Source organism: Leucoraja erinacea, chromosome 2 (assembly GCF_028641065.1).
Source record: "Leucoraja erinacea ecotype New England chromosome 2, Leri_hhj_1, whole genome shotgun sequence".
Classification (NCBI taxonomy): Eukaryota; Metazoa; Chordata; class Chondrichthyes; order Rajiformes; family Rajidae; genus Leucoraja; species Leucoraja erinaceus.
The window spans coordinates 48394108-48408346 of record NC_073378.1 but is presented as its reverse complement, the minus strand read 5'-3'; the positions used below and the strand labels follow the sequence as shown (position 1 = coordinate 48408346).

The following is a 14239-nucleotide window of genomic DNA, read 5'->3' as shown; positions in this document are numbered from 1 at the left end:
GGGGGTCGCTGGTCGGCGCGGACCCAGTGGGCCGAAGGGCCTGTTTCCGCGCTGTATCTCTAAACAAAACTAAAACCTATCGAGCCCTGTGATCTTCCCCTGCCATTCAGCAAGGTCATGGCTGAATCCTCTTGCAAAGGTATTTTCCTGCACTATCCCCATATCCCTTTATATCTTTAATTGATAGAAATCTATCAATCAGTGTTCTAAATTATGCCAATAAACAATCATGTCCTCTGGACAGAGTATTCCAGAGATTCACCACCTCTGAACAGAAACTGAACTAAGCTCTGCTTTACGACACATTTTAATTTAGACTGCATGAAACAAAAAGCAGCTTTCTAAATGCCCCTAAATTGAAACAAGATACCAAAATACAGTCAGTAACTTAGGATAGACTAAATTTCTTGATCATGTTTTTTTGTGATCAGTACATCCATAATCTTCACCTAACGTGTATCTGTTCACATGTCAACACTGCAAGTTTCACATTCTTAACTGCCTGTCGGAAAAGGGTGACGCATTCACATTGCCTTCCAGCATCTCTCTCTACCTCTCTCACCTGACTCCAACTCCTCACCTTATTCCACCTATCACCAACCATCAAAGATACAAAGTGCTGGAGTAGCTCAGCGGATCAGGCAGCATCTCTGGAGAACACAAAATGCTGCAACCAGTTTGCACACAAGAGTCCACAAATTCTGATGATATGTCGGCCAGATGGGGGGGGGCTGAGGAGAAAATACGAGACAAGATCAAGACTGATCGCCTTCAAAAGAATGTCAAGAGATAGAACGCCTAACACGATGCCAAGACCAACTCTAATAGGCATGCATATATGCCATATCACTCCATTCCCCACATACCCATGAGGCGTAACAGCTCCCCACCTGAAAGACTATTGCTGACAGTGCAGTAGTTCTTCAACACAATGCAGAGTGGTCTTCCTCACACTCAGCTGGCAAATGGAACGTCACTGGATCCTGCTGGGATTTTATCCCCAACTTTGCCTGGAAAAATGATTATGGGAATGCTGTAAATCCTGAGTGAACTTGCACATTAAATGTAAATGGTTCCTTCAGAAACAATGATTCCTTTACAAACAGGTAAAAGCCAAAACACAACAAGTTAACAATACCTGAAAATATATTGCCTATAGCTGGGGTATATCTGAGCTCTTGTGAAGTAGCATTAAACAAGTGCAGGTGAATTTAAAGCCTATTTAGAACCCATTTCTGGAAAATAAATCCACCCTGAACAACTTGCAGATTCACAAACATGCATGGCACATCTTAAGATCAATTTCACAATTGCTATTTACACGAAGAAGCAATATTTGTGCTAAAGGTGAAATTTAATGTTCATTCAATTAAATTCAAGACATTTTATATTTATCACCCTTAGCTTCTAACTCCTTGTGAATGAGAACTTTCTCTCCACTCCACCTTATAATTCCTTTCATTACTTTAATGATCTCTACTTATTTAAAGAGAAAAAAACCCTGGGAGATCTTCCCTGCTAGGACATGCTAATTAAATCCTTACGGCAATGCACTCTATTAACAGGATAGGTTTGAATGAAGAATGAGCTTACATTGTCATAAGCATTTCAATGAATAATATGGAGCGGAGTCTACTGGACACATGGGTTGATAACTATTGATAGAGAAACAAGGAACTGTAGATGCTGGTTTGCAATATACAAAATGCTGGAGTAACTCAGCTGATCAGGCAATATCCCAGGAGAACATGGATAGGTGATAGATTGTGTTGGGACCCTTTTTCAGGAGACTCTGAACTCAGTCTATCACCTGCAATGGAGATAGTGAGGTCAAGATAGGTGATAGATCGTGTTGGGACCCTTTTTCTGACTCTGAACTCAGACCCGGACTTCTGGAAGGGTCCCGACATGAAACGTTACCTATCCATGCTCTCCAGAGATACTGCCTGACCCAGCAAGTTACTCCAGCATTTTGTGTATTTCCTTGTTAACAATTGATGCTTTTTGTCAACACAGATGTTTATTAGTATTAATGCTGGACAAAGATTTTTCATGCCGAGATAAATCTAGAAGTTTAAGTCTATTTCAGAATAAAATTAAATTAAATTAAAATGAAAATCAGAAATAAAATGCTGATGCTGGAAATCTGAAATCAAAACAGAAAATGTGGGGGGAAGCTTAGCAGGTCAGGCAGTAATGATGGAGTCACAAAGTCATAGCCTTTTATGAATCAATGACTCTAAAGATAGTGCCTGATCTCTTGAATTTTCCCAATATTTTGTTTTTCTGATTTTCTGTTTTTATAACCTTATAAAGTGTTTTATGTTAGTGGGTGCAGAAGATGTTTACCAAAATGCAGAGAGGGTATGAGCTATAAGAAGTTGGACAAACACCAATTGTTTACTCTCAAACGTCATGGGTTGAAGAGAAACCTGATAGAACTAAATAAAGTTATCAGAGGCATAGATAGGGTTGACAGTCAGAACTTATTTCCCAGTGTGGAAATATCAGAGACTAACAGACAAAGCTTTAAGGTAAGAGGGGCAAAGTTTAAAAGAGATGACGGGGGTAAACTTTTTACACAGAGGGTGGTGGGTGCCTGGAACACACTGCCAAGGGTGGGTGTGGAGGCAAACATGATGGAGGCTTTTAGATAGGCAAAGTGATTAGTTTAGTTTAGTTTAGTTTAGTTTAGTTTAGTTTCGTTTAGTTTAGTTTAGAGATACAGCGCTGAAACAGGTCCTTCGGCCAACTGAGTCTGCACCGACTAGCGATCCCCAGACATTGACACAGCCTACACACACTAGGGACAATTTACACTTATACCAACTATACAAACACAAGCCAATTAACCTACAAACCTGTACATCTTGGAGTGTGGGAGGAAACCGATGATCTTGGAGAACACCCACGTGGTCACGGGGAGAATGTACAAACTCCATACAGACAGCATCCGTAGTCAGGATCGAATCAGGTTCACTGGCACTACAAGTGCTGTAAGGCAGCAACTCTACCGCTGTGCCACTGTGCCGCCTGCATGATGCACGATATGCAGGGATTGTAGGGATAAAGATCATGTTCAAGCAGAGGAGCTTTGTTTGACGGCATCATGTTCGATACAGACATTGTGGGCTTTTGCAAAGGGACATGTGCTATACTGTTCTATGCTCTATAATGAGAAACTGTGCCTCCTCCTGTGTCATTATGGGTTCAACTGTTAAAAGCAGAGAAGGGATCCATTCAGCGAGAGAAGAACGCCACTATATGCAAGACATTTATTTTCTTTCTATAAACTCATGAATGCTTTGACCAGATATTACACTGAGCTACAGTTTACAGCAACGTTTCCTCAATGATAAAAATGCTGGAAAACCAGATAATGCAGAAAGATTGCTCATTCTGAAGAAGGATTTTGGAGTGAACAATGGCAGGAATCGGTGCAAAACATGTCACTGTTTGGCAGCGTGAAACCATGCCTGTATTATCCAACTGCCCATTCAAATGACTTCAGTGAATCAGCATTGTTACAGGCAGGGACATGCAGTCTATTAATAGTCTGAATATTATCCACTGCCTGGCACAGCGACATGTAGCCTACCATACAATATTTAAGGTAAAGACTGACAATGCTGTTTAGTTCTGTATAAATATTATCGAGATAATAGAAACATAGAAACATAGAAAATAGGTGCAGGAGTAGGCCATTCAGCCCTTTGAGCCAGCACCACTATTCAATATGATCATGGCTGATCATCCAAAATCGGTACCGCATTCCTGCTTTTTCCCCATATACCTTGATTCCATTAACCCTAAGAGCTACTGTAAATCTAACTCTCTCGTGAAAATATCCAGTGAATTGCTCCCCACTGTCTTCTGTGGCAGAGAATTCCACAGATCCACAACTCTCTGGGTGAAAAAGTATTTCCTCATCTAATAATAGTACCGAGATGCTGCCTGACCCAGTGGCTTCCTCCAACCCTTTCTGCTTTGTTCAATATTCCAACATCTGCAATCTCTTGTGTTTAAATAATATTTCTTGCACTCAAGAAATAAGTCACACACCATACAATTTCACCCAAAGCAGTATGAACCTCCACCAGACACTGTAAAAGTTAATGAAAAATAGAAACATAGAAAACAGGTGCAGGAGTAGGCCATTTGGCCCTTCGAGCCTGCACCGTCATTCAATATGATCATGGCTGATCATTCAACTCAGTATCCTGTACCTGCTTTCTCTCCATACCCACTGATCCCTTTAGCCACAAGGGCAACATCTAACTCCCTCTTAAATATAGCCAATGAACTGGCCTCAATTACATTCTGTTGCAGAGAATTCCAGACTTTCACCACTCTGTATAAAAAATGTTTTTCTCGTCTCAGTCCTAAAAGATTTCCCCTTTATCCTTAAACTGTGACCTTGTTCTGGACTTCCCCAGCATCGGGAACAATCTTCCTGCATCTAGCCTGCCCAACCCCTTAAGAATTTTGAAAGTTTCTATGATCCCCCCTCAATCTTCTAAATTCTAGCAAGAATGTCCTTCCTCAGATTAGGAGACCAAAATTGTACGCAAATCTCCAGGTGTGGTCTCACCAAGACCCTGTACAACTGCAGTTGAACCTCCCTGCTCCTATACTCAAATTATTTTGCTATGAATGCTAACATACCATTCGAAAGATACCAAAGATCAAATTATTTCTCCTTGACTAGCAATACTGAGTAGACTGAATTCATGTTGTGTATACCATGTCAAGAGTATTTAATTGTCATATGTACTGTCAACAGAACAATGAAATCATTAGATAATATATAGTATTTATAGATAAAATGTGTGGATAAAAAATTGATAAATTAATAACCCCAATACTAGTGCAAAAAAAGCCCAAAGTCCTTAATGCCACCAAAGAAAGTCCATAGTTTATAAGTTAGTGTTCTGTAGTGTTCAAGAGCTTGATGGGAAGAAATAACTTAGCCACTTAATTATGATTTGACTTTGACCTGAACACCAATGAAAATTTGAATTGATTTTCTTGGTTCATTCAACACGAAAATGTCATCATAGTTTAGTTTAGCAGTTTAGTTTAGTGAAATGGAGCTGTTAAATCACTGCATTTTGCTACCGATATACATTGAAACTACATCTTTAAACAGCACTTTTCACAAATGAAATGGATCATTCTTTTTTATCATTGCTTATTAATACAATTGAGTTTTTCATTTCTATAGAATTGTTGATGGCATTGAAGATGAGAAAAGTTCAAAAATGAATGAAAGGTTTGAATTCTGCACTGAAAATATGGGGCAAGAATCATTCAGTCTTTCGACAGCAAGAGGTAATGAATGCTATAGATACATAAACAGAGAAAGTGCGATGTTCAATCAATGTTATAATAAATATTATAAAACAAAAATGCATGAAGAATTTAGTTTAGTTTAGAGATACAGCACAGATGCAGGCTCTTCAGCCCACTGAGTCTGTACCGACCAGCAATCATAGCACATTAACACTATCCTACACACATTAGGTGCAATTTATAGCGATGTTACAATACTTACCTTCAGCGGCGCTGCAGTTCTGCCACTGGCCGTGTGCGCGACTTTGGCGCCTTGGGGGGGGGAGGGGGGGGCGGGATTAAAATGTTGTTTTCTCCTACCTGTCCGAGATATATTTTCACGGGATGCTAGCTGATGCAGTAAAATCGTTCCAACTTCCGTTCTCGAAAGTTTTTTTTTTAAATCGAGGGACAATTTAATCGCTGGAGTAAACTAAAAATGCTACTTCAAACGCCCTCAACGCCTACAATGGGACGGATCTCACATAGGGGACAAAGCATAATGTAAGTCGTTTATTTTACATACAAAGTTGCTTCTTAGGATGACTTTAATCCAAATTTTATTAGCGAAAATTTGATTTTGGCCTCATACGAACCGGCAGAGTTTTTCCTGCTGATATGGGGTTCAAATTCACTGCATCCGCAACATTCCAATCAATCATGTACCACAAAAACCCACTCGCAAGATGATTTAAATGGCCATTAATTTACGGGAATTAAACATTAAATTCCTTCCATTTGGTCTATAAATTCATGACAATGAGATATAAAAATCATGTTATATTGTGAATTCTTGTGCGAATGTTAATTGGACACTTAGGCTATTTAAAAAAGAAACCTTTTCTTAAGAAATGGATAGATGTTTAGATCTAGTAATTGAATTTTGCAATTAGCTACAATTAGGTAACTAACTAACTATATGTTTTAATTTCAGGTTATCCAAGTAAGATTGTTTCATATTTGTTTCAGAATGCTTCAATCTATAATAACTGAAAATGTCATTCAGTTTTCTTAATTTTTAAGAAAGTTATGGGCTTTTGACTGTCCTCGGTCACAGCTTTTGAGTTAAGTCAATGGAAAAGCAGTAGGGAACAAGATGCTAATTTCAGTATGAAAATGGCCACACCTTTTTTAATACTGAAGATATGAAAGTGAATTAAGTGTCAAATTAAACTTCTTTTATGCTTTATCTGATAAATTGCAGACTTGATTTTTTAAATCTCAAAATTTTGGAACATTGCTACAATTTACAATTATATGAAGCCAATTAACCTACAAATCTGTACATTTTTGGAGTGTGGGAGGAAACTAGAGATCCCAGAGAAAACCCACGCAGGTCACAGGGAGAACGTACAAACTCCGTACAGCCAAGTACCCATAGTTAGGATCAAACCTGGGTCTCAAACGCTGTAAGGCAGAAACTCTACCACTGTGCCATTTTTTATTTTATATTATTTATTTACTCTCCATTCCTTCCCTTTCATTTGATGCCAACAATGGAAATGGACTAAGTAAAAAAATCATGCCAAAAAGGGGCAAAATTTTAGAATAGAAAGGCAGTTTCTGTGTTTTAGTTTCTGTCTCATTCGTGTGTTTTAGCTGGCGGCTGAGAAGCATTTGTTTATTTTAGTCTTTGGTGTTGCTGATCTTTCACCAGCTTTCTTCCCTTCCCTGTGTTGTTTGGTAGGGTCTGACCCCATAAACACTAAACATGTTCCGCTGCTGTTTGGAGATGAATGGTACAACTCTCGACTAGCCAATGAAGCAGATAGTGTAAGACTTCCTGAGTGGCGAACAACTAGATTGTGATCTTATCTGTGTCTGTACGTTTATAGAATAATCCATCATTGAACACAGACAGGTTCAGAATTGAGTCATACAGAATGGAAACAGGCCCATCAATCCAACATGCCCACGCCAACCAACGTGCCCCAACAGCACGTCCCAACTGTCAGCATTTCAAAGGTTCAAAGGTTCAAAGGTTATTTTATTGGTCACATACACCTAAGTGTAGTGAAATGCTTCTTGCCAATGCAGCACATAAAGAAAGAATACAGACATAACAGTAATAAAGAAATTTAAACATAAAAACATCCCCCCACAATGGTTCCCATTATGAGTGAAGGCACAATGTCCAGTCCCCATCCCATGTCCACCCATAGTCGGGCCTATTGAGGCCTCCACAGTTGCCTTTACGGAGGCCCGATGTTCCAGGCCGTTCTCGCCGGGCTGCCGAAGCCAAGGTACTGGCCATATCCCTCTAAACTTATACTAACCATGTGCCTCTCCAAATGTTTTTTTAAATATTATGATCTTACCTGCCTGAATTGCCTCCTCCGGCAGCTCGTTCCATGTACCTTCCACCCATTTGTGTAAAAAAATCTCAAGTTCCTATTAAATCTTTCCCCCTGCACCTTAAACCTATGTCCTCTGGTTCTTAACCCCCCTGCTCTGGGTAAAAGAGTATGTGCATTTACCCAGGAAATTGATTCCCACTATTTCCTGCCAATGGGAGCAGCTTTACCCTTCTGTGGATGTTACATAAACAAGAGTTTTACATTACACAGCTGAAGGTTTGATTGGTTTAAAGATACAGCATGGAAACAGGCCCTTTGTCCCACTGAGTCCATTCCAACGATCAATCACATGTTCACACTAGTCCCATAAAGAGTCACAAAGTACTAGAGTACTTCAGGCAACATCTCTGGAGAATATGGATAGATGATGTTTTTGGGTCAGGCCTCTTTTTCAGAGATACTGCCTGACCCACTGAGTTTCTCCAGCACTGCACACTAGTTCTATGTTGTCCCAATTTTGCAACTACCCACTACACACAAGTGACAATTTATAGGGGCCAATTCAACTACAAACCCACACATCTTTAGGATGTGGGAGTAAACGGAGCTCCCAGAGGAATTATTTGTAGTCACAGGAAAAACATGTAAACTCCACACTGACAACACCCGAGTTCAGTATTGAACCCAGTTATCCGTTGCTGTGAGGAAACAGCTCCACCAGCTGTACCACTGTGCCACCCTTCACCATATGATAGAAATGGGATGTTGTAGAAATTCCACTTTTGAACCCACATGCAGCAGAGTTGCTGCAAAGAGGACAATTCCAGTTTGTACATCTATTTTCTAAGTAAAAATTGAAATATCAGCTCATTTGGTTTAGCAACACAAAGGGAAACCTTAAGGGGAACAGGATTCAGATGATTGGGTACAGTACGGTAAGTCCTTTAGAGAGCGCGGAGGGGAAGGGGGGGGGTGAAAGAATGGGAGAGAGGGGAAGAGAAGGGGAGGGAAGGGGAGAGAAGGGGGAGAAGGGGGGAAAAGGGGGGGTGAAGGATTGGAGACACTTTTAAAAAGCCAGACAACTTTTAATAAAGCTTAGCGGGCATTTAACATTACCGGTAGGTTTTCCTTGGTCCTGAAAACTCCAATGAGCCAATTAAAATGCCCGGTCAGCGAAGGAGATTGCCTACGGCTGCCCTCGACTACCTTTAACTACATAGCGACCCCAACTCCACTGCACTACGAGTTCAAAAGAACCATGCCGACCAATTTTTACTCGCGGAAAGTATTTCAAAATGTTGAAAAATGTTCCTCGACCAAACTGAGGCCGCGAGTATGCGGGAACTTCCCTCGCGCATGAAGGACAGTTCCAGTTACCTCATAGGACCTCCTAGGACACGTGTCGACCATGCTGCGAGTTTGAGTCGAGGGCAAACTCTTCTAAACACACAGATTAGGTCGCCGCAGTGGGACAGCCCCTTAAGTCACTCAGATACCTTAGCTGCTTATTCACTCCATACTGTGGGTTAAAATCCTATTTGAATATGTTGGTATTTTCAAGTAATTCAAATCCCTGCCTTTAATTTACTCCTCGGTATCTAATGCCATTTGATTAATTACAAAAGTTTTTTAAATTATTGTTTGATGTTTACAGATTTTGATCAAGTTACTCCTGCAATGCTGGCCACGAAAGCTGAAGAGACAAAACAACAAATCAAACAGCTAAATGATGAGGTATGAATAATTATTTTTCAATTCAACCTGGAAAAGAGAAAGCACGTTTCAACAAAAAATAGCAAAACAAAATCCTCATGGATTGACTAAAGCACACAGATTGTTTCTGAGTTTAAATAATTCTGTATGTTCAAGGTGTTTGTTATATGTTGAAACTATTGCAGGCGTATTTCCAAATCCTTGAGATGACTAAACAGTGCCTCTTTTTATATACTCAAAAGGAAACAGAGATTCTGTCTCAGTAGAAACATGGATGCCAAAATGAAGTTGTCCAACAGGTGCCACCTAATGGTATTTGATTATAAAATCATTAGTTGAACGCAGTCAGATACTTCCCAAAATTTCAGGATTTTGCTTCCCGATCCTCCTGTGCATGAAGTGCTAATATATAAAGGTGCCTGGACATGTTTCGTAGCATCAGACTGCATGCATCATATACTTGGATATCCTCTATGAACTTTTTTCACGCATGCAAAAGCAGAGGTAAACAAGTGCTTTTAACTATCTTCCCCACAAGAGATCTCTTATTCGGACTTGTTTTTTTTAATAAAAAGACGTACATTTTCCCGATCGAAGCTAAGCTCCTCTGCTTCCTAATCTATCCATTCCTCTACTGTCTTCTCAAAGTACTGGAGAAACTCAGCGGATCAAGCAGCATCTCTGGAGAACATGGATGGGTGACGTTTTGAATTGGGCAGTCTGAAGATGGGTCGGACTCGAAACCTTACATGTCCAAAGATGCTGCCTGATCTGTTGAGTTTAATTTTGTTTAATTTCGTTTAGAGATACAGCGTGGAAACAGGCCCTTCAGCCTACCGAGTCCGCTTCGGCCAACAATCACCCCATACACTAGTTCTTCACTAGGGACAATTTACAGAACCCAAATAACTTACAAACACGCACGTCTTAGGAATGTGGGAGGACACCGTGCACTCGTAGGAAACCCACTCAGTCACAGGGAGAACGGCAAACTCCGTACGGACAACACCCGTAGTCAGGATCAAACCCGTGTCTCTGGCGCTGTAAGAGCGCAACTCTACTGCTGCGCCACTGTGCTGCGCCTCCAGCACTTTGTGTCTTATTTTGTAAACTAGCATCCTTGTTTCTACAATATCTTTACTCGATTTCTACCATTCCCCAGGTTGCCCGTTTTCTAGCATGTTCCATAAATGCTGTTTATCTGCAGCGGGTGATGGTTTATCTGCATGAATAATTTCATGTTGGTATGGTATTTATATTGCAAAATTACAATAAAACAAAATGCAAGAAACTATAAACAACACTTTTATTCATTTTATAAGATATCAGTGCTGCAGGCTAATGGTTAAGGCCCATACTTTGAGAAGGCTGACAGAAGCCATCTTCTTTTTAAACCACTACAGTTCTTCTGGTAATGGAACTTGAATTATGCTGTTGGAATGGTAATTCCAGGATTTGGACTCAACAGCAATGAATGAGAGGCAGAAATGATGATATAAATGTGATCTTTCAGGCCTCTGTATTCCAATGCTCCTAGTGTTCTTGTCCTTCTTGGTGACAGAGGTTGTGGTTTTGTGAATTGTTTCCCTAATAAATCAGACAAGGTGCCAAGGAAGTAGGTTCACAAAAATGCTGGAGAAACTCAGCAGGTGCAGCAGCATCTATGGAGCGAAGGAAATAGGCAACGTTTCAGAAGTAGGATGCCTTGTCCTGGATGGTACCATGCTTCAGGAATGTTGTTGAAGCTACATGCATTCAATGTTCCTTCACAATCCAACATGATTTGTGGATGGTGGGAAGTAATATCTAGAAATGGGACGCTAACTATAGGCCACCATGCCGTTAATCTGCTCTTGTGGCCATGGTGTCTCATGGCTGGTCCAGTTATGCTTCCCGTCAAAAGTGACTCCCCCAAAACCGAGGGTGTTAATGAAGGAAAACTAATAATGGTAAGACCACCCTCAAGGCTAAATGGATAGACTCTGGCTCATGGAGATGCCCATCGCCTCACCTTTGTGCAGTTCAGACATGATTCACATCTTAAGAGTTAATGCCAGAATGTTGTCTCAGTCTTGCTCTGAGCTGGCATGGATTCTTTCATTTGCTGGAGTTCTGCATGGAATTAAATATTGCACAGTGGTCAGTGAACATCTCCAATTCTGATCTTTTAATTACAAAGACGTTGAGCCTTAGGAACTGCTGCAGTATTGTCCAGGAGTTGCAATGATTAACTCTGCTTCCTTTCTGCAAGGTTGGAATCCAACCACTGTAGTGTTTCCTCCTTGATGCCTATTGAGTTCAGTTTCACCAGGGCACCTTGATGTCAAGTGCCAGATTATCTCACCTAATCTCTGGAATTCATATATTTGAATGACATTTGGATGAAGGCTGCAGTAAGTCAAGAGTCAGGAGAGTTTTATTGTCATGTGTCCCAGATAGGACAATGAAATTCTTGCTTTGTGCAGCTCAACAGAATATTGTAAGCATAAATACAGAACAGTTCAGTGTGTCTATATAGCATAGACCATATATATACACATAAATGCAGGAAGATTGTTCCCGATGTTAGGGAAGTCCAGGACAAGGGGTCACAGCTTAAGGATAAAGGGGAAATCCTTTAAAAGCCCGAGATGAGAAGAACTTTTTTTCACACAGAGAGTGGTGAATCTCTGGAACTCTCTGCCACAGAGGGTAGTTGAGGCCAGTTCATTGGCTATATTTAAGAGGGAGTTAGATGTCTCCCTTTGTGGCTAAGGGGATCAGGGGGTATGGAGAGAAGGCAGGTACGGGATACTGAGTTAGATGATCAGCCATGATCATATTGAATGGCGGTGCAGGCTCGAAGGGCCGAATGGCCTACTCCTGCACCTAATTTCTATGTTTCTTCTTTGTTTCTAAATAAACAGATAAAGTGCAATAGGCTGTTATAGTTCAGAGTTTGTTTGATGGCGAGTTTAATAGTCTGATGGCTGTGGGGAAGAAGTAGTTCCTGAACCTTGACGTACCAGATTTCGGGCTCCTGTACCTTCTACCTGATGGCAGCAGAGAGATGAGTGTTTGGCCAGGATGGTGTGGGTACTTGATGATGTTGACAGCCTTTTTGAGGCAGCGACTGCGATAGATCCTTTCAATGGTGGGGAGGTCAGAGCCGATGATGGACTGGGCAGTGTTTACAACTTTCTGCATTCTTTTCCGCTCCTGGACGCTCAAGTTGCCAAATCAAGCCACGATGGAACCAGTCAGCATGCTCTCTAATGTACACCTGTAGAAGTTCGAGAGAGTCCTCTTTGACATACCTACTCTCCGTAATCTTCTCTGGTAGTAGAGGCGCTGATGTTCTTTCTTTATAATTGTGCCAGTGTGCTGGGACCAGGAAAGATCTTCGGAAATATGCACGCCCAGGAATTTGAAGTTCTTGACCCTTCCCACGGAGAGGGCAGTTGGTATAAACGGGACTGTGGGTCCCTATCCTTAAACCAAGTGGACATGACAAAAAACAAACTGGACCATTGTTGAATAGGTTATTGGCAAGTGGGTGGCTGTTCATGAAGCTTTTTGTCACTTTTAACTATCTTTCCCCAACTAAGTAGGAAAGATCTTTATCCTTTCATAAAAGATGTGTCGTGGAAGTCAATCAATATGACAGATGATGAGTCCAGGGAAAATTTGATATAAACCAATCTTATAGAGATGTAAAAGATCATGAGAGGAATAGAATGGGTAAATGCAGAGTCTTTTACCTAGAGTAGGGGAATCAAGAACCAGAGAACATGAGGGAGGAAAGATTTAATAGGAACACAAGCAACTTTCTTACAGAAAGAGCGGTAGACATAAGGAATGAGGTGCCAGAAGAGATTGTTGAGGCAGGCCATCATAACATTTACAAAACATTTGGGCAGGTGCATGGACGGGATAGGTTTAGAAGGATATGGTCCAAAGGTAAGCAGGTGGGATTCTTGTAGATGGAGCATGTTGGTCAGCGTGGGCATGTTAGCCAATGGGTCTGTTTCCATGCCGTATGACTCGATGACTAACGGATGCCTCCATAATCTGTCTCAACACTGGAAGTACAACTTCAGGATGCTAGTGACCTGTTGATATATATGGTAGGTGGTAATAGGTGCTGCCATGGATCATTCTATTTGTTGTCATGGGCCAGAATTGCAGTGGGAATTTTGTTAGCTAGATTACCAATGATTTGGGACTTGGACTGCTGCAGGGAGAAAATGCTGCTAACCTAGTTTCTCGAGCTAACACCTGCATGAACATCTTTTTGTGGTTAGACACCAGGTGCACATTGAAGAGTAGGAAGCAAATTCCTGAAGCAAATGCATTTTGTTGTCTCTAATGCATTTCGTTGTCTCTGTACTGTACACTGACAATGACAATTAAAATTGAATCTGAATCTGAATCTGAATCTGAAGAGGCAGTTGCCCCTATGGTTAACAAACAACCTGGTTAAAGTACCTTCAAAATCTGAAGCGCAAACCTTTGGTTAAAGATCATAATTATATACTTTCCTGCTGGCAGATAAGAAAGCAGCATTGAGCATTGTGTATTTAATGGCCTGCTCAAGCCCCAAATTACCACTTAATTTCATTGATGAGTTTCGGAAGCTTGGAATCCCATTGACATTGTGTTAAAGTCAAAACATGTGTTGCATTATCACTCTAATTGAGGAATTAACGCATGGCAACTGCCAACACACCTGCCCTGCAGTGTCTGTGCCAGTGCAAGCTAACACACTCGAGTCAAATGCAAAGACCGGAGCCAGTTGCCTAAAGGCATTGTCAGTTTTTAACTTCACACCTATAATCAAACCCTTGCGCTCCTACACATCAAAATTCAACTCAATAACAATTCTGTAATAAAACTACGAAACATATGTTCAGTTCTTC

At 40.9% G+C, this 14239-nt stretch overlaps 1 protein-coding gene across 1 annotated transcript in view; it reads left to right on the top strand.

Moving 5' to 3' along the window:
* kcnh8 (potassium voltage-gated channel, subfamily H (eag-related), member 8) overlaps positions 1-14239 on the top strand; it is a 104305-nt gene that overhangs the window by 73634 nt on the left and 16432 nt on the right. The window contains exons 6-7 of the mRNA XM_055656487.1: positions 5225-5331; positions 9283-9362. Coding sequence (XP_055512462.1) covers positions 5225-5331; positions 9283-9362 — 187 coding nt within the window. The remainder of the gene's footprint in view (positions 1-5224; positions 5332-9282; positions 9363-14239) is intronic.